A 23921-nucleotide genomic window follows, 5' to 3' on the forward strand; every position below is an offset into this window, starting at 1 on the left:
CCCGCCCCGGGGAAGGCCGCCCCGGCGCACTCCCGGCGCCCACCCGCGGTGTGGGCCCGGCCCTGGGGTGGGGGGACAGCCCGGGGGGAAGACTCGGCTGCGGGGGGGATGGGGGGGGAGCTGAGGCGGAACGATCGCGTTGGAGCGATGTTTCCAGCCGGGGCTGTTTGCGGGGTTGGGAGGCGCCGTGGCGGTTTCCGGCCGGGGCGGTTTTTAGGGAGCCGGCGGAAGCGGAAGTGGCGGCCGTGAGGGATGGAGGAGCCCGAGATGCAGCTGAAGGTGAAGAAAGGTGGGGGCCGGGGCCGGGGCCGGGGCCGGGGCCGGGGCCGGTCGTGGTAGGGCCCTGCGGGTCTGAGTTGGCCGGTCGCGACAGGACCCTACGAGTCGTGACAGGGCACGGGCAAGACAGGGCTGTGTAGCGACAGCAGAAGTCACGATAGGGCCCTGAAGGTCGTGAGAGAGAAAGGTACGACGGGACAGGGCAAGTTGCGACAGGGTGGATGGTGACAGGGTGTCGCAGGTGGTGACAGGGCACGACAGTCACAGCAGGGTCCGAACTGGAGGGGGTGGGGTTAGCCACGATGGGGCACTGGATGTCGTGATAGGGATGACGTGCCCCGACAGGACCCCTGTGGGCCCCTCGGAGCCCGGCCCAGCTGCCTTGTGTCCTCCCCTCCACCTCGTCCCCTCTTCACCCGCCCGCTGCCTAGTTCTGTCGAACATCTCGTGTCAGCAGGGGAGACAGACGGACGGACAGACAGGCAGACGGACAGGCAGCAGCCGTGTCTGTCCCGGGCGGTATAATTATTCCTGTAAAGTTTGGCATTTGTTCCCGCTTGCATTCAGAAGGCTCGGCGTGTCTGCCGGCGTTACAGAGCTGCGGTATCCGAGCAGTTGTCACTGCAACAAAAGCTGAAGGGAGGAGCAGGGAGTCCTTCTCCTTAAAACGGAAAATCATGCAGAAGCTGAAAGGTGTTCCGCTTCAGCCTGGTGAAAGCGCTCCCCGATTCCCCCCCACGCGCACCCGCGCTGAGCAATGAAACGATCTCCGATTTTTGTGGCCCTTAATTATTAGGAGCTGTCAGTGTCCTCCTTGCAAACCTGCAGGGAAAGAGAGGTCAGAGCGGTGACGTAGCTGTGCAAACCACCAGCTGAAAAGGTGCTCCCGTGTGGAGGGTGGCCCGGACAGAGGTTGGGCTGGGATAAGAGGGGTGGAGGGAGGGGGAAGCGGCTCAGCAGGCAGCTCGGGACGGCGCCGAAGCTTCCCGAGCCCTCGTCTGTGGCCACTGCGTCTCCTCCGTGGTCATTTTTAGGATGTCACCCAGGGGAGGCGTCTGGAGGGGAGCAATAGAAGGACCCCGCAGCGGGGGGTGACTGAGATGCAGGAGAGCTCAAGAGCCTGAGCGGAGATGAACCCGAGCGGCCGGTAATGAGACAGGGAGTCTCCAAGACCGGGAGATGCTGGCACTCCCAGCCGGATGGGGTGGCTGCGGGGCACAGGAACGGGAGCCAGGCCACTGCTGGGCTCTGCTCATCTCCTGCGCCCCTCCAAATTGGTCAGAAAGGGCCCAGTGACGGGCGTAACCCAAGCGGTCCCTGAAACCAGAACAACCAGAGCTTGTAGGGGACCGTGGAGGCGGTGACGTCGCAGGCTGGTCTGTCTGTCTGGAGCCCAGCACATCGCTGGCTGCAGATGCTGTTACGGGGAGAGTGGAACTGCCTCTTTAGTGGGATTTTGCTTTCTCATCCTTGTTGACGGACTAGTTCTCCAAAATACGTGGGGTTTTGCGCTGATCCCTCCTCTGTTGCTTTGGAAACCTTGGGCCTTTTGCTGTAAAGGCCCCTGCGGGTGCTGAAGCTGGAGTGCGAGGGTGCAGCGGGTGCTCTCTGAACCTCTCCAGCCCACACGTCTGTGCAGGTGTCGGAGACCGTGTTAGGGACAGGACCAGCACCTCTTCCAACCCCACCTTCCCCCCTGTTGCTCCCCGCTTTCCGTAACTGTGTTGTTTTTCTTGTTGCAGTTACGGACAAATTCACCGAGAGCATGTACGTCCTGGCCAACGAGCCCTCCGTGGCACTGTACCGGCTCCAGGAGCACGTGCGGAGATCCCTTCCGGAGCTGGCACAGCACAAGGTGAGTCGCGCTTCGGTTCGGGCTCCAGAGCTGCCACACAGTCGGGCACAAGCTGTTTTCCTGACTTGGCACATCGTCCCTTTTTCACCTCCCTTAGGGGGTGGGAGGGAGGGAGGAAAACAGCCATCGGGTGCAGGGTGCTGCGGGAGCCCGGCTCGGTCTGAACTGGAGGGGGTGAGGGGATGTTTATTTTTAAATAGTAATTTAAAATTTACCTGCAGACCTGAGGAAAAAAAACTTGAGTGTCCAACCGTGAACCCGTACTCGCACAGCTGGACTTTTGCGTGGAGACAAAGAAAAATGAGTAGTCTGTCTTGTACGGGGAGAAGGGGGATGTTAAATCTTATTACGCCTGCCTACGCTGTGAGGTTTTTATTTCCTACATAAAATAAGGGGGAGGGTGAGAGGAGGGAAGGGGGAGCGTGAAGAAACAAGTGAGAAGAGCCCACATGAGGCAAAGCGGATAATGAATCGCTTCTCACAGCTGTGTTCCTGCTTGCCTCCAGAGCACGGAGCGCAGACACTTTAATGCCAGCCTTGTTGTCCTTCTCCCTCTTCTGCCAGTCATGATTCATTAGGAGTGATGTCTCATGAATAGATTACTGCTTCATGTCTATGCTAATGCACTGTCAGGCCCCATTTTTCACCTTTGCTTTACAGCCCTGGTTTCCAAATTAACCTGGATTGTGACACTTTATTATTCAATTATTTATTAACGTTTTATATACGTGTCTGTGTGCAATGGTAGGTATATAGAGATGTATATGTATGTATAGCGCATGCTGATGCGATTGCATCACTGCCGTGCAGGAGTCGGGTTTGTAACATTATTCCTGAGCTGTCACTTGCTTTCATTTAATCAAGATAGTCCCAATTTCAGGGAATGTGTCCTGAACAAAAGGAAATTGAGCAAATTGTATGACAAGTCATGCAGAGGGAAGAGATCAGTTTCCATCGCTGAACGGTGCGTAACGGGGATGAGGGCGAGGGGCAGCGCAGAAGCGCTAATGGAAGCGACAGCCGAGTGAAGGTGCCGGATACAGAGCATGTTGTTGGGCAGCAGGGTTTATGCTGGGCAAGATCTCTGAAAACCTTCGATTCTCTCATTTTCCCTGCTCGGCATGCTCATCGCAGTTATCCACAGTGTTCTGTGACCTCTCTGGCTCATCTAAGTTCATTTCCTAGCTGCAGCCACCCCAGAGAATTACCTTTTGTAGCCAAAATTGCTGCTGTTTTCCACTTTCTCCCTGTGAGAAAGGAGGTCGTGCTGTCCTGTGGATGCCAGCAGCAAATACAAGGATCCTGCGTCCCCCCGTGTGACTGCAGCCGTCACAAGCATCAGGTACCTTTGGTCTTCGATGCCTTTATGTTCAGGCTTGCATCCTCCCTCCTGCCCTGGCCTTTCTACACGAGGAAGAGCTCGCCGTGCTCCCTGCAGTAACGGTGCGCGTCAGGACAAAGCTGAACCGACCACGCGGTGCCCTCTGCCCCGAGGCACTGCAGGGCACTGCCCTGGTGCCACCCCAGTACCTGTTTGCCTCTCGAGCGTTAGAAGACGTTTCCTGATGCTTGCTCGGAGGTGCTGCTGTTTACATCCATTTCTTTTTGCCCGCTGCGTGGGCACTTCCAGCTTCTTAACTGCTTTCCTGGTTACTGGCTCTGTGTTTCATGGTGCACTGATGTGGCAAGAGCTGGGAGAAAATGGAAAGAAAATTATTTGTGGCGGCTGGAAAAACAGCAGATCCAGAGCTGCTGCTCCTGACTCTTCCTCCAGCCTCGTCAGTTCCTGAGTTCATTTTTTCCAAGGCTGCAGCATCGTGCTTGGGAGCGTGCTCTTCTACCTGGTGGTAACCAGTCCCTGGTAGGAACTGGGAGGGTTTAACATAACTCAGTTAGGCCAGTGTCCTGACTGTGCTGCCAGGTTGCTGGTAATGGGCTTGTGGCCAGGTTCTCTCCGTTGTCCTTGATCCCACTCTCATTTTATCCCCGTTTCAGGCATTGCTGTTTGCAGCGAACAAGCCCTTGAGCCCAGGGAGCCAAGCCCCAGGAGAGATGGATGTGCTCAGGGCCCTGACAGGGCCATCGTCCCAGCGGAGTGTTCAATTAGATGGGGATGGATATTTTGGGTTGCTCTGCCAGAGCCCATCGGCTCTGTGGCTAGAGACTGGAACAGGAGGGTGTCAGCAGGGCTGTGCACCGTGAAAACGCTGTCAGGTTTTATCTAAATCAGAGCAAAGGCATTAAAGTGAGGTGGTTTTAATTCTTCAGAACAGAAAAGAAGAAAGAGGAATGTTCTGTGTGGATCCATTCTCAGGTAATTTAGTCCCAAGATGTAGGTAATGTATAAAGGAAGCAGGATTTATTGGTGGTTTCCAGCTTTCCTTCAGCCGTGCAGTAACTCCGTCTCTGGCTGGCTGAGTTCTCCTGAGACGCAGCCTTTGAAATTCCCAGGGGGTTAAACCTAGGAAAAGTTGGGAGGGAGGGGACTGGGAGAAAAGTTTCTGCAAGGAGAAGGTCACCTCCATGCCTTTACAACAAGCAAGTTTCTCTGATTTGATAAAATAATAATCTTAATACCTTCCTCGCCATCTCAAACTCTCCAAGCAGATTTACCATCTCCCTGATAAGACGCAGCGTGATGCAAGGCCCTCGCTGCCTCCGCGCGTCGTAGCTGCGCTGCTAAGCCCCGCTCCGCACAGCACGGCCTTTCTGGATTTCGCCAGGTCTTTTGAGAACTTACATCTCCTCGTTAATTTATTTCCAAGCAACAGTAACATATCATTAGTGCTATTGTATATTAATAGCTGGCTTTAGTTATTAAACTGCATCCGAGGGAATTTGAAGAAAGGACACCAAGAAAAGACTAAGAAGTGAGGAGCTCTGGGGAGAGGCTCTTGTTCCTAATTAAGGACATGAAAAATCCCAGGAAGTAGTGGGAATGCTGGGAAGAGACATCACTGGCTCTGATACCGGGAAATGATTAAAATCTACTGGTGCTCAGAAACAGCAGGACCACAGGCAAGCGGCTGTGACACATACGGCTGAGCCACTGCGATGTCGGGGTCTAAATGGTTGTTAAAGATCATCTGGCATCTCTTGGAGAGAGCAGGGTGAGGAGCTGCAGGAAGGTTTCTGCGTCTTTTGCAGCTGCCTCTGCATGCAGAGCGTGTTCCCGGCAGCAGACACAGTCCAATCGCGTTTTACACGACCCTGGGATGAGCGCAGACTCTGTGGGGTTGTGAGTCCTGGGTCGAAGGACCCTCTCCTGCAGAGAACTGCCTAGAGCGTTGCATGTAGAGGCTTGTTTCTTTTGTAGGTTGAAGCTATGTGGTCAAGCGTCCTGATGTAGGACGGGCTTTGAACAGCAGAAGTGATTTTGGGTGAAGTCCAAGCTCCTACCCGACCTCCTTCACTCACAGAAAGAGGCCCTTGGATTTCCTCTGGCTTGTAACTAGACCCAGCAGAATAGACTGGAGAATTAGCTCCCATGAGAACATATTTTAAAGACTGCCCCAACTACTTAAGGGCTTCTGAAATAGTTATCTATTGAGCTACACCTCTGAGTTCAGCTGCGCTTTCATTGTGATTTGTGTATTTGTTTGGTTTTCCCTTTCCTTGGAGCTACAGCGTACAATTATGTCCCGTGCCAGAACTGGCTGCATGCAGTGCTGCTTGATTTGTGTGAGGTTTCCAGGGCTCCGTCCAGCTCGTGAAAGGAAGGGCACAGTGCTGACTGCTGCTTGGGGTCAGACGCCGGAGTTTCAGAGCAGACTGGAGGACAGGGGCGCTTGCGGCTGTGAAAATGTTTGAGTGACAGGTCTAATGAAACGAGAACTTTCAGTGCTGTGAAAGAAACTTTTACCTGGTTTTGCTTGAAGGACTAAGGACCAGACTCCGCAGGAGCTGTGTTAGTTCAGATCCTGGCTGCCTGCTGGGCCAGGCACACCGGGAGATCCGAGCACGCTGAAACGTCCAGCTGCTCCCTTGCACTCAGCGCAGTTGCTGGTTGCTCGCAGCCTGACTGACCGTGGCTCTCAGCTGGCTCGTGGGCTAAAACATCTAAAAACAAGGGGAATTTTGCCAGAGTATCCAAGGTGTTGGCCTGAAATCATAGCCTTTCCAGAAATACACACAATAAATGTTTCTTTTAAATGCTAGTGCGTGGTGCCCAGAGCCCGGAGTGCATCACAGGCTGTCAAGCGGGAGACAGAATCCAAACGCAATTTCCAGTGAGAAGCAGCCAGAGCCCCTGTTTGGGCAGGGCTGGCAGAGCGTATCGCTGTGGGCTGCGTCGCTGCGTCTGTTCCGGCGCGCACCTAACGCCGCCGCCTTCTCTTCTCTTCCAGTCCGACATGCAGAGCTGGGAGGAGCAAAGCCAAGGAGCCATCTACACAGTGGAGTACGCCTGCAGGTACAAGAGACCCCTCCGAGCAGGAGGGTTGTGTTGGAGGCGGAGGTGTTGTGGTAGAAACAAAGCAGAAGCCGCCTGCGCTTCCCTGACGCCTCCCTGGTGTAAGCCAGGGAGAGAGCATGGTCGGGGTGGGGGTGTGAGGGTGTGAGGCAGTGCTCTCTGAACCATTACCGTGAATCTCGGGGGCTTCACTTTGAGCGTGGCAGCTCTTCCCCAGTTCCGCGCGCGGTGCAGACCTGCCATCTCCTGCAGTAAATCCACCCTCCGGCTAGCTAGTGTGTGCAGATGCCATGCGCCATGTAAAGCGGAGGTTTCTTATTGACAGCCCTCTCTGCCATGGGCTGTGTGTTCTAAAACCATGATGCCTTTGGAAATACTAACCAGTCCTCCATCTCCCTCCACCCCCCTCTTCTCTCCTTTCAGTGCCATAAAGAACATGACTGACAGCAGCGTGTACTTCAAGAGCATCGACAGCCTGCTCAAACATGCCATAGCCATGAAGGATCAGCTGAACGCTGCTCAGGGCCGCAGGTAGCCAGGGGATGTGACACCGCCTTTTTATCTGAGTGACCGTTCTGGCTTTGGTGGCGTAATGCGGCCCAGCGCAAATATGCCAAGCAGTTATCTCAGTAATGTGATTCTAGACCATTATTTGAAAGAGCATGCTGCTTGCCTTCCAGTGATCTTCTGGCTTTGTTTACTGGGAAGTAAATAATCTTGTTTACAAAAGGGTAATTGGAAAATAATTTATTTCCTTATTTAAAAAGGGATGTTTGGTTGTGTAATACATTAAATCTTTGTTGTGTCAAAGGCATTTGGAATGAGATGATGCTACCGAGATGGAGTAGGTGAGAGGCTGCGTTTGGGGCTGTCCTCTGTTGTGTATGTGGCTCTCTTTGGGCAGAGTCCCATAGAGATAAGTGGTAGCAGAACGATGATGCATTTTTGTATGTTTGCAGTTGAACTACAGCTACTAAAATATCTTCCAGCAAATCATCTAAGTCTAGTGTATTTGTCTCTCCTGAGAACAGTGTTGGTATTGGAGTCTGACTGGGTAGGAGTGAGAAAATTCTCAAGTGCCCATCCCTGATAAAACCACCACAGCGAACAGAGAGCCTCTGTCTCTGCAGAACGACTCTGCCTTAGACACTTCTGGTTCAGGTTCTGTATTTTCCCAGCTGCCCGCGTGGCAGGGTCGCGCTCTCTGCAGGCCAGAGCATTTTTAGTGGTTTTCGCAGCGGTGTGGCTGCAAAGACTGCTGTCTCGACACCCCCAGGGCTGGCGTGTGCTGCTCCATGGTCTGCACAGCACACTGAAAGGTGTGCTTGTCTAAGCTGCTCTCCTGCTGCAAGCAGCGAGGTTTTATTTGAGGGAGCCCCTGGTTCTTCACGTCCTTATGGCTGCTGGTGTCCTGCCTGCCTGCTGGACGTGACCGTCTCTTTCTTTTTACAGCACTGTTGCCCCACAAGCCAAGAATCCTCCAGCCAGTTCCTGATTTCAGACAAGACTGGCCGTCCTCTGCCGCCTTCTCCAGCCCAGCTCTATGTGCTCCAACCACGGCGAGGAGTGAGAAACCGCCTGCTCGATCTGTGAAGCCGCACAGAGGCCTCTGCCTGCCTCTCTGTTCCCAGTAACAAGGTGCTGCACCTGAGCAGGCAAATCCTGCCGCTGGGGTCAGGACTGCCTTTGTGGGGTGCTTTGGGGAGCAGTTGTGTCCCTTTCCGCAGCGCTTTGCAAAAGGGAAATGGGGTGGATCTGCATTTGTCCTTTCCAGTTCTTTTTGATGGCAGACTGCTATGAGGCGTTCTCTCTACCTCTTGGCCACAGCAATATCTCAGAAAAACTAGGTCTTGCTTTCAGTATTTTGTAGGTGGCTGTGTAAAGACATAATGTAGGCACACTTCAGCTTTGTTCAGGAGGCATTCTGCAAGGAGAGTTTTTCATGTGTGTGCCAGGGAGTTGCTGAATTTGGTTTTAGTGGGAACAATAATAAAAAGAAAAAACAAGAAAGTTCTGTCTAAAACCTTCCCCTGTTGCTCGCCTCGGGCTGGGGGGTCTTGGAGCCTGCTGGCTCTGTGTGTTTCAAAGGGCATGGAGCAAAACAAAGCCATGCAGAGTTGGAGCCTTTCAAGTGAAAAAAGAAACTGTCCTGTTCTTCAAAAAAAACAACAGAAAAAGGACTTTCTTCATCCCGTCAAGCAGTGGGAAGCAGAGCTGTACGCACAGCTTTGGAGGTCACTTTAAAAAGGATGCAACTTCAATGTTAATCTCCCCTGGAACCAACAGCTCTCTTCTGCTGAAGAATTTACCAAGGATGCAGGGATCAAAGCAGTGCTAAAGTCGGTTTCCAAAGAAATTGTATCGTGCTCAGGATAACAGCTGTCTTTCAGGATAATAGCACGGGAGGTGAGAGGGAATCTGTTTGAATCGGTGGTCTCCCTTCACTCCCTGAAATGCTTTGCTGATTGCTGAATGACAAGGAATTGGGGAAGAACCAAGCGTGCTGCTGCTCTGGGCCTGGGCAGGGCTGGCAGAGCGTGGGGCTGCGCGTAACCAGCAAGGTGTTCGTCAGCGCAGGGACAGAGCGAGGTAAACCTGCTTGTGCTTCAGGGAAACAGCTGCTGCCTTCAGTACTTGCGCTTTCTGCCCTGCACGCTGCGGAGGACTGGCAGTGCCAATGCAAACCCCTTCCCGGACCTCAGCCTCGACGATCAGCATTCTTCTCCTGGTGGCACCCAGGTAACCCCCAGAGAGGTCCCTCCACCACTGAGCAAAGCCAGGGCAGGGGGGCTGCCCCAGCACAGCCCCCTTCCCTGCTAAGACCGGGCTTAGCAAGCTGTGTCCTGCTCAGAGGGATGTGCAGGTGACCGGGCGCTCTGCCACCCCGAACCCGCCCTCTGCAGCTTGCAGGCTGCTCTGGCTCCATCTCGCGCGTTGCTCCTCCATCACCTCCCTCGGTTTCTTACACCTGCCTGGCTGCACGCTGCGGGGAAGCGGGCGGTTGTATGAACTGTCTCGGTGTGGCGCTGGTTCCTGGGGATGGAGGAGGAAAGGAGGCAGGGGAAGGGCAGGGAGGTACAGCCAGCCAGAGGAAGCAGCTGGGATCTGCTGGAGAAGAAGGGTGGGTCTGTTCGTGGACAAGGTCCGCTCGCTTCTTCGCACTCACGTGTTTCACTTTCTTCGCTGCAGTTGGGACAGCCGTGGGGGTCCTGCATGGGTCACTGCCAGCCACTGCCCTGCCAACGCCATCCTTGTTCGTGGGGTGGCGAGTGCCAGCAGCATCGCCGGTGGCAGGAGGGGCTGGGGGCTCCGGCCAGGCGGCCGAGAGCTTTTGGCTTTGAGTGGAGGTGGCGTGGCTGCACAGACCCCCGGCGGGAGGGTGGAAAAGCAGCCATCCCCCTGCTCTGATGAGACGTGACCTATATTAAGCTCTAAACAGGGATGCAAATCTTGGCCCTGGTGCCTGCAGCTCCCCTGGGACGAGATGGGATGAAAAGGTCCGGCTTCCACTCACACCAGAGTCGAGTCCTTGCCCGAGGCTCCAGGTTTGCGCGACAGCACGTTCCTCATCTCCTGGGTGACGCCGTTCCAGGGCTTGCCCTGCGCCTGCAGCAGGCCCGACTCTGCCGACAGCGTCCTGTGCGTTCGGGGCAGGCTGTAGCTCTCCTTCTCGGAGCGAAGCCCGGGGCTGCCCGAGGAGGTGAGGTTGCTGCTGGCCGGAGAGCCCAGCTGGGATTTGCGCTCCAAGAAAGGAGGGAAGGAAAATTCCCGGTGGATCTCGGGCCGGGGCCGGGGTGCAGCCACGTTCTTGTTGTTCAGATCGCTGGTGGAGGATTCGCCGTGCTGGGCAGAGTCGTTCTCGTACAGGGTGTGAGAGACCTCGGAGCGGCTGCGGCGCGAAACCTGGGAAGCCCGTACCAGGGCGTGCGTCACCGTGATCAGCAGGACGATGATGCCGGAGGAGAGAATACAGGCGCTGGCAATGCCGGCCTCCAGTTCAAACAGCAGCAGCATGTAGATGGCGAGAGCTGGAAGGAAAGGAGAGTGCAGAACGTCTTGAGGAACCAGAAGGACTAAAGCGATGCAGCTGACCTGCAAACTTCAGGCCCTGTGAGGGCCGGTCACCAAGAAGAAAGTCCATGCTATGGGAATGAGCTGGCAAAGCCATTTGCAAAACAAACCCGATGCTGAAGTAGAAACTCGGCAGCTCACGAGCACCCAGCAACCAGTGCAGGATGTACGGTCTGGGCTGAAAATGCACGGTCCCTGCTGGGCTGCGCCGGTGGGACATGAGCACTTGCCTGTTAGGTAGACCGAGACCCCGCAGCAGAACAAGCCGATGGCAGCGTGGCGAACCGTCCGGCTGTCCAGAAGGAACCAGTCTGCCCTGCAAAACAGGTGAGAAAAATACAGGTCTGTGTAGTCTCCCGGGCCTGGTCTCAGCACAGGAAAAACGCTGATGCGCTGGCCCCTGCTGAGAAACTGAAATACTGGTTTTGCATAGAGAAGAGGTTCAGAGCCGGGTCACAAGCCCAAGGACCTCTGCTGAACTGGGGTTTCCCCCAGGCGGGTGGGTTGCACGGCTCTGGGCTGCATTGTTCCCGCTCTGGAACAGAAGATTTTGAGATCACTTGAAATTTCAAACTTTTCCTGCCTGGTTCGAGCTGTGGGGGGCAGGGGCTGAGGAGAGAGAGACAAATGGCTGGAGGCTTTTTGCAGGTGATTTGCCCCAGTTCAGCGAATCCTGAAGAGCAAGCAAGGAACAAAACTGAGGCCTGTCAAGCCCATCTCCCTCTTAAAGAAAGAATGACAAGTAAAGTGCTGGCGCATTGAATTAAGCAAGGCCAGGTTTGCTCTTCACCCTTGGGATTGGATTTCTGTGCTCAGCTCAGATTGCAAACCTTTTGTCTGGAGGGGGCTTGGTACTTGAATCGTGCTTAAAACACATGAAAAGACCAGCTCCTTTCCAGCAGGGCCTTTGTTTCCCACCCAGCACCCACCCTGCGCCTGCTGCCTGCGCTTCCCACGGGCACGCTCTCCGTCGAGCCAGCCCGCGGCTCTGCTTGGGCATCTTCGGAGCCAGATTGACCTGGCAAACCTCGGTCCTCGCTGGGCTCTGGAGGTTGCTGTCACCAGAGGATGCCTCTGCTAATTGGGAGAGCGGGATGTGGTCGTTAGAGGATGCAGCGTAGTGTGGCAGATGGATGCGAGGCGACTCGGGGGGTTGGAAACGTCAGCGCTCGGAGAGATGCTGGCAGGACTGGATGCTGGGAAGCCTCAAACACTGGGTGTGCGCAGGGCATTGCTGGTCCCGCTGGCCACCTTCAAAAGTCCCCAGGAGCTGGCTGGAAACGTGCCCTGGCTTCGAAGGATCAGCTGAAGGGGCAGCAGCACAGCCATCCTCCCGGCAGGACCAGCCCTCCTGCTGCTCCTCTGCGACGCCAGCTCCTTCCACCCCGCGGGGTGAATTCAGGAGCCGAGGATGCTGTGCCCTGGCCCAGTCTCCCCCCAGCACGGCCTGGCCCCCTCCCCTCCTCCTGGGCTTGTTGTAGCCCCTCGGCCATTGCCACCCGCGTGGGGAGCCTGCAGCCGGGAGCCGTTAATAGACCCTGGACGCACTCCCGCTCCTCGCTGCCGGCGGGGAAGAGCAGCCGCTTTGTTTTATTAATTACCTGAGTCGGGGGGGATTAGCGGGGAGGAGAAGGACTTTGTTTGGAGCTGGCTTAGACTATTGAGCGCAGCGCTGAGAAGCGGAGCGGTAATTCAGTGTGACAGGCCCAACGTGGGAAAGGTCCCTGGGACGTGAGCGGGTCCCCTAATGAAACCGGCGCCCAGTGGGGCCAGGCCAGCTCGGCCACGGGGAGATGGCAGCTAACGGCGTCCCACATCGCGGGGGAGAGGGGCTGCGTCCTGCCGGCACCTCCTGCCTGGGGGCAGCCTGCAGACCAGCATCCCTGTGTCCCGAGAACCTGCCCTTTTCCTCCCAAAGATGAGTGTAACCTTCAAGTCGCAGCTGGGGAAACTGAGGCACAGCCAGACTAAGTGATCTGCTTGAGATCCCGGGCAGAGGGACACCAACCCAGGGCTCCCAACCCTACCAACGCTTCGTATCACCTGCAGCAAAGCCAAAAGCAGCCTCTCGCTTCACCGGAGCTCTGGAGCAGAGCACAGAAATATTATTTAAAATCAAATTGTTTGGGAACAGCTTCCCTGCTCGGTGAGATGTGCCAGCGGGGTCCACAGCCGCGCAGCGGTGGTCGCTCTGTCCTGTAAGCCCTTGAACAAGTCGCTGCTGTTGGAGTACGGGCTGCCCCGCGGCCGGCACGCTCCAGCTCTCTACCTGTGACTTTGCATCTGGCTGCCTGATTAGTGCTGCCCCGTTCCACACTTGGGATTTTCAAAGTTGAGCCTCACAACTTCGAAATTGAGCATTTTACAGCCCAGATCAATACCAGAACTTAGACAGATTTACAGCTGAGGGGGAGTTTTCTGCTGTAACAGTTTTCCAGCAGAAACTCAGCTGCCACAGAAAGCAAAGTTTGCTATGGGAACTCTGTGTTTTGCAGAAATGTTTTGCTCTCCTTCGTTAACAAGCGCACTAAGCGTCGGCTTCGTTTGGGAGATGCTGAGAGGAGACGCTGCCGCTTGCTGGAGCGCCTCCAGCCGTCGTGCTCCGTACAGAGCATGAGGCATTGATGGGTTTGTCTAATTAGGGACAAAACTAACTGTTGAAACGTTACCATTTCCTTTAAATGAGTTTTGACTTGCTTAAGTCGGAGTGGTCCCAAAATGGTCCCGTGGGGACCATCGCATGAGCTACATGGAGGGACCTCCACATCCAGACCGGTTTCTACCAAGATGCTTTTAAATCTGATTATTCGCACTTTGCTTTTTTCTTTTAACCCAGGAGCGGAGCTGGGGCTGGCCGGGCCAGCGCAGGCGGAGGAGCCACCAGCCCAGCCCAGGTCTCGGCAGAGGAAGGAGAGGGGAATTGCTTTGGAAACGGTTTTGCAAGTGTAAATGTGCTGGTAATGATTAAGTCAACACATGTCTACGGTTAATGATCCCAGGCCTGCGGTCATTTTGGTGCTGCGCGAGTGGCCTGCGCAATCACCCCGGCAGCGCCCCGAAGAGCCCAGCTCTCCCGCTGCAAAGGGACAACTCTTGGGCGCTCCTGGGCAGCGTGGCCAAGCCCAGCACGTCTTCCCCGCCTTGGCCCTAGAGCTGAACTGGGCAGGCTGGTGTGACCCCACAGGCTCCTACGAGCCTGGAGAGGGACCCTAACACACGGACTGGGCGTACACAGGGATGTTATCAGGGAAATTAAATAGCGTCTGTTAGTGCGGCCAGGTGGACGGGCTGCTCTAGGCTTGCTCCTAGTCAATACAGTCGCTAAGCACAGCTACACCCCAAATTAGGGGGCACGTTTACGGTGGGATTCACTGGCCAGAGATAACCCTGCGTCGTGGGCAGGCACTGCAGAGATGAATTTTGTGATATCCAAGTGCTCAGCGAGTGCCAGCAGCATCATTCGCTCCCCGCAACCCCCTTTCGCAGGGGTGGTGACTAGGGGGGCCCTGGCAAGGGTCGGATCTTGGGGTCCAGGAGGGGGGGACACACCGAGGGGACAGGCGCCCTGTGACAGGTCCCCGGCCAGTGGTGCTGCCCTGCACCCCTCACCCTCCTTGCACCCCCTGAGCCCTCCTTGCACCCCTCCAGCACCCTCCCTCCTCTGTGGACCTCCTTCCTTTCCAGCCCCCCAGCCTCCCGGTGCCCAAGACCCCTCTGAGCCTCCCCTGCACCCCCGCAGCATCCCCGGAGCTCCAAAGCACCCGGTGCCCCCCTAACCCTCCTGCACCCCGAGCCCCGGTGCCCCCCACGCCCCCCTGCACCCCGGCTCTCACCGGTCGGGCCCGGGCTGCCCCCGGCACAGCTCGGTGCTGAAGTAGCCGTGGAGGAGGCAGAGCAGGAGGCAGCTCACGTTGAGCACCAGGCAGAGCGCGGCCAGCACGGCCGACACCGGCAGCAGCACGGCGGCCGCCGGCTCCGGCAGAGCCCCTCGACCGGCACCGGGACCGGTCCCGGTGCCGGCCCGCCCCGACGGCAGCTGGAAGATGAGGCTGGAGGCGAGCAGGGCCATGGCGGCGGCCAGCGTGCCGAAGAGCAGCAGCACCGTCAGGGCCCGCTGCGGGTAGGCGGCGGGCATGGCGGGGCCGGTACCGGCACCGGCAACCGGGGGCGGTACCGGCAACCGGGCTGGTACCGGCAACCGAGGGGGCACCGGGCCGGTAGACCCGCTCCGCGCCGCCAAAGTAGCGTGCCCTCCGCCCCCGGTGCGCCCGGGACGAGGAACCGGGAGCCGGTACCGGGAGCAGGAACCGGCACCGGGCCGGGAGCGCAGCTCCGAGCTGCCGCCCCGCCGGGCGTGCGCCTCCCTCCCTGCGCCGCTGGCCGGGGCGGGCCGGTCCTGCCCCCGGTCCTGCCCCCCGGTCCTGCCCCCCGGCACGGCCCCTCGCCGCGGGGGCTGCAGCCGAGCCGCTCCCCCGGGCCGGGACCCCCCCCCGCGCGGCTCCGCCCAGCATCCTCCCCCCGAGGGGGGCCCGGGAGCCCCGGTGGGGGCTTGGGGGGTGGATGGAGGGAGCAGGACCGGGGGGCTCCGAGGAGCCCGTCTGGGCGCGGGCGGATGGACAGAGGGACGGGCGGGTGCTGCCGCTGCTCCGAGCGGTGCATCCCGCCGCTCCCCTCGGTTCTCCCGGTTCCCAGGGCCAGCCCCGCTTTTCCTGATCCTGGAAAAATCCTGGGATCGGCCCCGCCAACGTAACTGCGGCCTCGGCGTGGAGCGAGCGGGGATGAGGGGACACCGCGGTGGCCTAATCCCGCTTTCCCCTGGGAAGAGGCGCGTTTGGGCTCCACCTGCCGCGGGAGCACCCTCACCGGGTCGGGAGTGAGCACCCAAAATCTTCCCAGTCCCGCAAGGCTGAGAAAGGACCCGCGAGGTGCTGCCCTGCCGTCAGCCACCGGCCCTTGGGGCCGGCACCAGTTTCCCGTGTCTTATAAATATCCTGGGAAGCAGAAGCGCCTTTTCCCCTGGGATCCAGCCTGCCAGCGCGTCCCCCCTGGGAATCGGGAAGGATTCAAGGAGGATTAATTCAGGAAAATTCACTCTACAGATCGCCTGTTACCTTGGGAAAGACCGCGCACCTTGGGAGCAGTGGGGAAACTGAGGCAGAGGTTCCCCACTTAAACCCTCAGCCCCCAGAGCAGCAATTTCCCCTGCGCGTGAGACAAGGGGACACCGGGGTCGGGCCTTTCCGTCCACGTCCCGGGCACCCCGCCAGCGCCAGGCCAGGGGACCGGGTGCGACGCTGACTCCTCCAGCCTGGTGTCATCAGCGCCTGGCCCGTGCCCAAGCCCGGCTGTGGGATCTGGACGGGGTGACCTTTCCGTCTGGCGGAGGAGCGCTGCCCGCCGCGGCGCTGCCGGCCTTCCCGTCCCGCGTGGGTGGTTCCCGCTGGCACCCTCCGCTCCGGCCGGAGCCGCGCGGGACACGGGCTATTTTGAAAGCTGGTGTGTTGGCCTTGGCAGGCAGCGCGGGTTTGGCTCCCGGCTCGTTTCCAGCCCTGCTCACATTTTTGGCTGGGGGGGATGTCAGTCCCCGGGCCCATGTCCCAAAGTCCCCAAACCAGCTCCTGGTGACGGTGTCTCTGTCCCTTCCCCGCGGCCGGGAGAGTGACGGGGTCAGCCGTGTCCTACGGGCTGTGTCACTTGGGGTGCAGAGCACTGCGGGTCTCAGCCCGGGACACCCAGCAGCTCGGGCTCCCCAAAACCCCAGGATTTGGGGGCAGGAAGGGCCTCAAGAGGGACCTCAAAGCTTTGAAGCTGCCGACCTGCAGGGAGCAGCCAGGCAGAGCCCAGCCGGGGCATCCCCTGACCTGGGGGGTCCAGGCAGCCCCTGCACCCAAAGAGGGGGTTCAGCTGCGGTGGCTGGAAGCAGCTCAGCCAGGCCAAGCCCCTGGGCAGCCCGAGGCCAACGACGGGGCAGGGAGGTCCCACGTCCCAGGCAGGCAAAGGGCCACCCTGCGTGTCCCCAAATTCCGTCCCGGGGCAGGACGGGGCATCTGGATGGGTTGTCTCGGACTCCGCGGCTACTGGGACGCTGCTCTGCGCTGCTCTCGCTCTTCTGTTCTCCCTCCCACCTTCTCTTCAGGATCAATTAAGATTATGAGCAAGGCTAATTAACAATCTGCTAATTGCACTCTAAAGCCCTCCATAAATCATGAGCTTTAAAAGCAGCTCTAAGAAAGATGTCACGTCCTTTCTGCTAGCGCAGGCTACCCCGAAAGCCTTGTCCAGAGAGTCGCCATCTCTCCAGCTCCTCTTTCCGAACCCCCCGGGGCTGGGACCGGACCCCCGGCATGGCCGGGGTGGAAGGACGTGTCCCCACCCTGGGGCTGGTGTGGGAGCTGATTTCCAGCGAGCCCTTGATAACCCCCTTCCCACCTGCTGCCCGGGCGGCTCCGCTCACGTAACGGGAGCTTGGGAATTGCATCAGTTCCCCCTCGCTGCTGTAAACACGGGTGCTCCCCATGGGAGCCCCGCGCCGAGCGGCTCCCGGACAGCCCTTCAGCCCCCTGCCATGGCCAGAGGGACCCCCGGCATGGCCACCCACCCCACGGCACACAGCACCCACCCGGGGGGTGCCTGGCAAATCATAGGCTCAGGGGAGCCGGGGCAGAGTGTGGTGGTCACGGTGATCCCTGCGGCTGCACCGCGGCTTTGCCCCCCCCGAGGCAGAGGTCACACAAGGACAGGAGACGAGTGTGGGCGTGAATTGGGCAGTGCCTGCTCTGGGGCTGATTTTGGGGCCAGGTTTGGACCCAGACACAGAGCCAGGGCACATCAGCATCTCTTGAGCTCGCCTTCTGCTCCCCCTCGGGGAAAAGCACCTTCTCAGCCCGACTTCTCTGCGCCCTCCAGCCAAAACGCTGACTCCCAGCTGCGCTGTGCTATTCCCCCCTGTCCGACCCGGGCGTCCGTGGGTCTGTCACCGTGTGACGGAGCAGCATCTGCCTCCCTTCACTCTGCAAAGTCCTCTCCGGGTCATCTTCATGGGCTTCAAGCCACAGGATCCGCAACCACCTGCATCCTCCGGTCCCCGCTCGAGATGCTCCGGTGCAGAGTGGGTTTCTGCCACCTTCCCCAGGCTGGCAGTGGGGATGGTGCCAGGAAATCCCAGCGCTGGATTGTCCCAGGTGTCACCGGCGCCTGTGCCCACCCTCCATGCCGGCTGGGGGGACACAGCGGTGTTGGGGTCTGCAGCAAGCAAGCTCTGGGTTGCTTTTTGTTGAAGCAGGGCGCTGGCAGCGCGCGAGCTGCGCGTGGAGGTTTCGCTCGGCGTCCCCAGCGCTTCCTCGCAGCCTCCCTCGGGTTATGTCACTGTGGTTCGGTGGCCTCCGCGCGGGGTGCCAGGGCCACTCGCTGCAGGGGGGCCTCGCTCGCAGCACGGGAACGGGCTAGGGGCAGGAGCACGGGGCAGCCCCCCCCCGGACAGGTCATTTAATTTATAAAAATAAAAGATAAAACCGAGAGGGAGCGCGTTGGGTGTTTCCTTTCGGAGCTGCAAACCAGTGGCGGGGTTTCGAGCTGATGAGGGTTTTTTTTCGCCCTCGGTGACCTTGGGGACCGGGGTGCCGGCACCCCTCAACCCTGTGGCTGAGGGGGCCGGCGGTGCTGGGGGGGGTTCCTGAGACCAAGGGGGGGGGTCCCAGGGATCTGGTGTGGGCCAAACCCAGAGCCTGGCCCTAAACCTGCGCCCAGGACCCCTCCAACTCAGCCTGAGCCTGAACCCCTCGACGAGGGCACAGCACCCCCCGGGACCCCCCGGGCATCACCCCCACCCCAGCCCCCCAAATTCCCCCAAACTCACCCATATCCTCCCTTGCCAAATCCCCCATTCCAGCCCCCCGGGTCCCCCCAGCCTCACCCCCCCCAGCCCCCCGGGTCCCCCCAACCTCACCCCCCCCAGCCCCCCAGTCTCCCCAGCTCTCCTCCACCCCGCCCCCCCACCTCCACCCCGCCCCGTTTCCCGGCAGAGGCGGGGCTATGCAAACCAATCCAGCGGTTTCCGCCAATGGAGAGCGAGCCCGGCAGCGCTATGCAAATCTCCCGGCGGGGAGGGCGGGGCTATGCAAATGTTGCCGGCGCGGCTCGGGCAGGCGGCGGGCAGCGCGCCGCTCCGGGGACACGCACCGGCACCGGACCGGGGCCGGGACCGGGACCGGACGGCGGCGGGGCCGCACCGGGGCCGGGCCGGCTCCGCTGCAGCGCCGGGCACCCGGGGCCGAGGCGGCGGGGAGTTGCCGAGGAGGAAGAGCCGGTGTCCAGGTGTGTGTCCTGGGGTGGGAAGGGGGGTCCCGGGAGCAGCGGGGCGCGGCCCCGCTCCGGTGTCGCCGGTACCGGGGAGGGGGGCAGTGGCAGCCGCGCTCCCCCAGGCCCGTTCTCCTGCCCCGACGGGGCTCCTCTCCGCGGCGGGCGGCCCCACGCATCCAGCCGGCCGCCCCGTCGGGGCGCACGGGCTGGCGGAGCGGTGCCGGCCCGGGGAGGTGCCGGTGCGGCCGGGCCGGCGCCCCACGGGCTGCCCTGGGCACGGCGGAGCCCCGTCCCCCGCCCCGCCGTCTAGGGATGGCGGGCTATAAAAAGCCTGCGGTTTGTGCCGCGCTCGGGGCGGTTATTTTTACTCGTCTCTGTGCAGGGAGGAACGCCCGGGTTTAACCCAAAAGTGCAGCCTGGATGGCAGCCGCCCTGCCCCGGCCCTGCCGGCCGCCTCCCCGCCACCCCCGGGCCTGCCGAGGCCTTTGGGCGCTGGGGCTGAGCCCACCGCACAGAGGGGAAACTGAGGCACGGCACCGCGGGGCTGTTGGCTCGATGTGGAGTAAGTTGTAACGCTGCCGGTGACGCAGCACCAGGACACCCCGATGCCAGGGCCAGGGCCTGATGTCGCCGTAGCTTCGCTGGGGTGTCGCAGCGGTCTGGCACCTCATAGCGTGCGCTGAATTGCAGCCCGGTTCCTTACCGCTCCCGGGTGGGGATGTCACCCGTCCATGGCTCTTGCCAGCGCGTGGCATCTCCAGCACGTGAGATCGCCCGTCCCCACAGGGAGAGCGAGGTGGATCCTCTGCCGGATCCTCCTGCCCGCTGCAGCCGATTGCCAGCGAGTCCCCGTCCCCGGGGCTTTACTCTTTTAATGAGAGAAAGTTTCCTGGAGCTGCTGGCTCTGGAGATGGGGTTTCGCAGGTAATGAATTAACGTGGCAGCTGGCGGGTGCGCTGGAAGGCAGGGACCTGCGCCGGGGAGGCGATGGGCTGTGTCCCCTCGGTCCGCGTGCATCCCTTGGGGCATCGGGTACCGGTTGGGAAGGGAGCGTGGGCGACCTGGCCGGGCAGCCGGATCCTGGCCCTTTTCCATGTCGCTGGCTGCCAGCTGGACACGTCACACGCGGGTGACGTGTAGGGGAGACCTGTGTAGCTCGGCGGGGGGGGATTTGGGATGTAGATGCAGGCCCCAGGTTTGGTTTAGGATGTCAAATGTTCCCGCTCGCCTCCGAGCCTGGGGCACGGATGATACCCCCGTGCTGAGAGCCGGCCGGCGCAGCAGCGGGGAAGGAAAGCGGGATTGGGAAACTTTGCGTGGTGCAAGGGGACGGGGATTCCTGCTGACACCCGGGAGAAGCATCCGGCAGCAGAGAGTCTGGCACGCTGCGCTGCCGTGGGGGTACCCAGAAGGAGCGGGGGGAATTAGTATATTTAAGACCCTTGGATTGCTGCCCACAAGAATTACAGCAGGATTGTCAAGAGCAAACCAGGTTTGTAAGCCACACAGCCCTAACGCCACGGGGATGGGCTCAGGCCGGCCGTCAGCAACTTCTGGCTGCCCCCCCAAACCCTCAAGCAGCAACGAGCATCATTTCCCGTATTAATGCGCGGCTGCAGCTTGGGGTGGCCCAGCCCCGCAGGAACAGCGTGTTTCTTCCCTTGGCTGCTGCCAGTGGCGTTGCTGACACCGAGCAAAAAACGTGGTCTGGGCCCCGGGGGGGGCCGTGTGTCCGTGTGTCCGTCTGTCTTTCCAAGGGAAAGAGCTGCCTCATTTTTGGGGGACTTTTCAATCCTTCCTCCTTCCACACAGTCATTTTGGAACCGAAAAGCCTCCGCCCATCGCCACGCTTCGCCCGACGGCACTGGACCGCGGCGGTGCTGGGTGCTGGCGGGACTTTCGGTCTGTGTCACCCCGAGCGGGGCTGGAGCCGGCGTGGGGCCGGGGCTGGATGGCGGCCGGGTCCTCTTGAGCCCAGCCGAAGCCTGGATTTGGCTCTGGAGAGGCGTCGGGCAACGCCATGGCCGTGCTGCGATGGGGGTAGCCAGATGAATTATAATTGCCCCCAGGGACTCTGCTGGGTGCTGGGGTGATGCCTGTGAGATGGGGAAGGTGGTTCGTGGAGGCAAACCCCTTGTCCTCAGTGCCCTGACGTGCCCTCGGTGCCCCGGCGGTCCCCAAGCCCCCGCAGCACCCCGTCCCCTCCGGGCTCTCCTTTCCCCTGCTTCCCAGCAGGCTCCTCCTGCCTTCCCCGCTCCCCTTCCCGCGCTGCCGGCCCCACTCTGGTTTATACTGGTTAGTTGTTTAAACAACCTATAAAAAGCAGAAGGGCCTGTCAACCCCCGGCAGAAACCCTGGTAAACTTTGACTTTTCCCTGCGCCGGGCTCGGGATGCTGCTCGCACCGCAAGGCCCCAGCGCTGCCGTTCCCCGGGGACCGGTGAGAGCCGGGGCCACGTCCCCAGCTGGGAGCAGGGCAGCACCGCCCAGGGATGGATGTGACCCATGCTGGTCCCAGCACCATGTGTCCATCCATGGCGGGTGGTCCTTAAAGCCCCGTTTCAAGCCCATTGCCCTCCCGGCCCCGGGGAGGCAGCATCTGGCCTGTCCCCCCCCAGGATTTCCCTGGCTCAGATTTTCCTCTCCCGGCCAAGCTCGCTTCTCCCTGTAAAAGATGGGATGGAAACTCTTTCTCCCACCTTATTTCATATTTTTCTCCAACTTTTTGAAAGCTGCCAAATGCCGACAGCGTGTACTTGCTGGCCGCTCTCTTCGCCCCCCATTTCTACCCAGCCACCCCCAGATTTCCAACAAAATCCCCATAATTTGGTGAAAATGGCCCTTTTCCCCATTTTCTATGTCAATGGGGATGGGAGAGGTGAGAGGATGAAATGCTGGGGACCTCAGAGACCCTGACCTGGGGTTATTAGGGGAGTGCTCGGACCCCGGAGCGGCGGAAGCTCCCCTAACAACCCACCTGCTTTGACTTTAGGATGAACTTGGTGGATTTTACATTTCTGGGATCGTTCAGGGATGGAGAAGGATGTAAAGGTGTCAAAGGCAGTGCTGGGACCCCCCGGTACCGCGCTGAGCATCCTGCACCGTGCCGGGGCTGCGGCACACGGAAAAACACATCGCTCTCAAGGGGTTCGCTTCATCTCAGCGCGCTAATTAGGAGCTGGGATAGGAAGTTTACACTCTCTGGCTTGATGCAAATGACCCCTAAAGATGTACAGGATCCGGGGAGTTAATTATAAACCTCGTTGCAGTCCAGGGGTCGGGCTGACACCTCGCTGCGGGTGCTGGCGAAGGGACAGCGGGAGCGAGGGGCTGTGCCTGGGCGCGGAAGCGAGCCCGGTGCGTGCGAGCGAGCAGAGAGCCCGGGCTAAAGATAAGCGCGCGTGGGAGGGAGCGGAGGCCGGCGGGATGCCAGGCAGCGCGGGAGCCTCTGCCCGGCGCAGGCAGGGGAAAGCGTCTCCTCTCTGAAAGGTTTCGAGGGCTCGAGAGCTTTGCTTGCGCTGGGGTTTGTTGGCCTCGTTCGTAATGATGATGCTGAAGGGTGCTTCATCCCTGCAGCCGGGCCACGTCGTGGGTCCCCATCAGGAGGAGCCGTGTGTGCGAGGTGGGACCCGGTGGAGACTTAATGCAATGAGAGGCTGCGGGGTTTCTCTGGGGCTGGCACCCCAACCCTGCTCCCTCCTGTTTGGGGGTCCCTGGCCATGAGCCCTCGCTGGACGCCGGCTCCTTGCGGGAGCCAGGCTGCTCCCTGGGTGCTGCCATGGGGACAAGGCTGGAGGATGCCACCTCGCTGGACCGCAGCGTGGAGGTGGCAATGCCGGGCAGAGCCGCCCCGTTGTGCCCATCGCCGCCGGCTGCGATAATCGCCTGCAGCCGTAATGCTGCTTATCGCCTTATCACCCGGCGCGGCAATTAAAATCCGGAGTGAAAGTCCCCCCTCCCCTCCCAGCCCTTAATACCTGCGCGGGGGGAACCGAGCGCCCATGCCCTGCCGCACTGCGGTGGCCGAGGCACCGAGCCCCGTGGAGGCAGCGAGCCAAAACGCCTTGTACCCCGCTCCCGGAGAGCACCCCTGCCCTGCCCCGCGGCCGGGCCGAACCCCGCACCCGTCCTGCAAGACCCCGGCACATGGCGTGGGGCTGGTGGCCACGCGTGTCCCCGCGGGTCCCAGGCGGCCGTGGTGGCCGAGCGGCCGGGGCGATGCCCCAGGAGGAGCGGAGCTGTAATGAGCTGCGCGGGGAGGCGGCTGATGAAACCGCCCCGCGTGTTGCACGAGGCCTCAGCCGGGTTCCCCGGTGGGGGGGACGCACCGCCCCGCGCCCAGCCCAGCCCGCCGTGAGCGTGCCCTGAGTCCGGCCACGGCGGGTCCCCGGCTCCACCGGCCCGGTGGCGGTGTGGCTGCCGCTTCCTCTTGCCTGCTATTCTGGGCTGGGGCCCCCGCAGCATCGCCCCGTGGGTGCCGGTACCCCCCTGGGGCCCCCGCAGCATCGCCCCGTGGGTGCCGGTACCCCCCTGGGGCCCCCGCAGCATCGCCCCGTGGGTGCCGGTACCCCCCTGGGGCCCCCGCAGCATCGCCCCGTGGGTGCCGGTACGCCCCTGGGGCCCCCGCAGCATCGCCCCGTGGGTGCTGGTACCCCCCTGGGACCCACCCCGTGGGTGCTGGTACCCCCCTGGGACCCGCGCAGCATCGCCCCGTATGTGCTGGTACCCCCCTGGGACCCCCGCAGCATCACCCCATGGGTGCTGGTACCTCCCGCAACATCACCTTGTGGGTGCCAGTACCCCGGGCCCCGCTCCTGGAGCACCCTGCCTGGACGGACGGGCAGACACAGCTCCTCGGGGGCTCAGAGCCGTGCTGGGACCCTGGGGGGGGGCTGTCCCCTGTCCCCTGTCCCCTGTCCCCTGTCCCCTGCCGTGGAGCAGCACAGAGCGGGGGCCACAGCCAGGCATTGGGACAGGCTGGGGCCAGGTGGGGGCTTGCAGGATCAGT

General features: G+C 60.5%; 2 protein-coding genes across 3 annotated transcripts; one reads left to right on the forward strand and one right to left on the reverse strand.

Moving 5' to 3' along the window:
• The first annotated feature begins 185 nt into the window (after positions 1-185).
• On the forward strand, positions 186-8555 carry BORCS8 (BLOC-1 related complex subunit 8). Of its 2 annotated transcripts, none has more exons than XM_075175687.1 (5): positions 186-289; positions 2022-2134; positions 6481-6545; positions 6969-7076; positions 7998-8555. In XM_075175687.1, the coding sequence occupies exons 1-5, from the start codon at positions 253-255 to the stop codon at positions 8038-8040; spliced, it is 366 nt and encodes a 121-aa protein (XP_075031788.1). In that variant the 5' UTR covers positions 186-252; the 3' UTR covers positions 8041-8555. The 2 variants fall into 2 exon arrangements, with proteins under 2 accessions (XP_075031788.1, XP_075031789.1); XM_075175688.1 differs by lacking the exon at positions 186-289 and adding an exon at positions 360-466.
• On the reverse strand, positions 8319-15008 carry TMEM221 (transmembrane protein 221). The gene is made up of 3 exons (XM_075175670.1): positions 14450-15008; positions 10847-10932; positions 8319-10573 (listed from the first exon to the last, which is right to left on the reverse strand). Exons 1-3 carry the CDS (start codon positions 14749-14751, stop codon positions 10056-10058), a joined length of 906 nt encoding a protein of 301 aa, XP_075031771.1. The 5' UTR covers positions 14752-15008; the 3' UTR covers positions 8319-10055.
• Between the last annotated feature and the right edge of the window lie 8913 nt (positions 15009-23921).

The sequence above is a fragment of the Calonectris borealis genome, chromosome 28 (genome assembly GCF_964195595.1).
Source record: "Calonectris borealis chromosome 28, bCalBor7.hap1.2, whole genome shotgun sequence".
NCBI lineage: Eukaryota > Metazoa > Chordata > Aves > Procellariiformes > Procellariidae > Calonectris > Calonectris borealis.

Excerpts from the sequence above, each read along its gene's own strand:
- TMEM221 (XM_075175670.1), bottom strand. The coding sequence starts at position 14,751 with ATGCCCGCCGCCTACCCGCAGCGGGCCCTGACGGTGCTGCTGCTCTTC. Across the intron at positions 10,933-14,449 it reads GGGCAGCCCGGGCCCGACCG|GGCAGACTGGTTCCTTCTGG; the intron begins GTGAGAGCCGGG and ends CCTGTTTTGCAG. Across the intron at positions 10,574-10,846 it reads GGTCTCGGTCTACCTAACAG|CTCTCGCCATCTACATGCTG; the intron begins GCAAGTGCTCAT and ends CTTTCCTTCCAG.
- BORCS8 (XM_075175687.1), top strand. The coding sequence starts at position 253 with ATGGAGGAGCCCGAGATGCAGCTGAAGGTGAAGAAAG. Across the intron at positions 290-2,021 it reads GCAGCTGAAGGTGAAGAAAG|TTACGGACAAATTCACCGAG; the intron begins GTGGGGGCCGGG and ends TTCTTGTTGCAG. Across the intron at positions 2,135-6,480 it reads CGGAGCTGGCACAGCACAAG|TCCGACATGCAGAGCTGGGA; the intron begins GTGAGTCGCGCT and ends CTTCTCTTCCAG.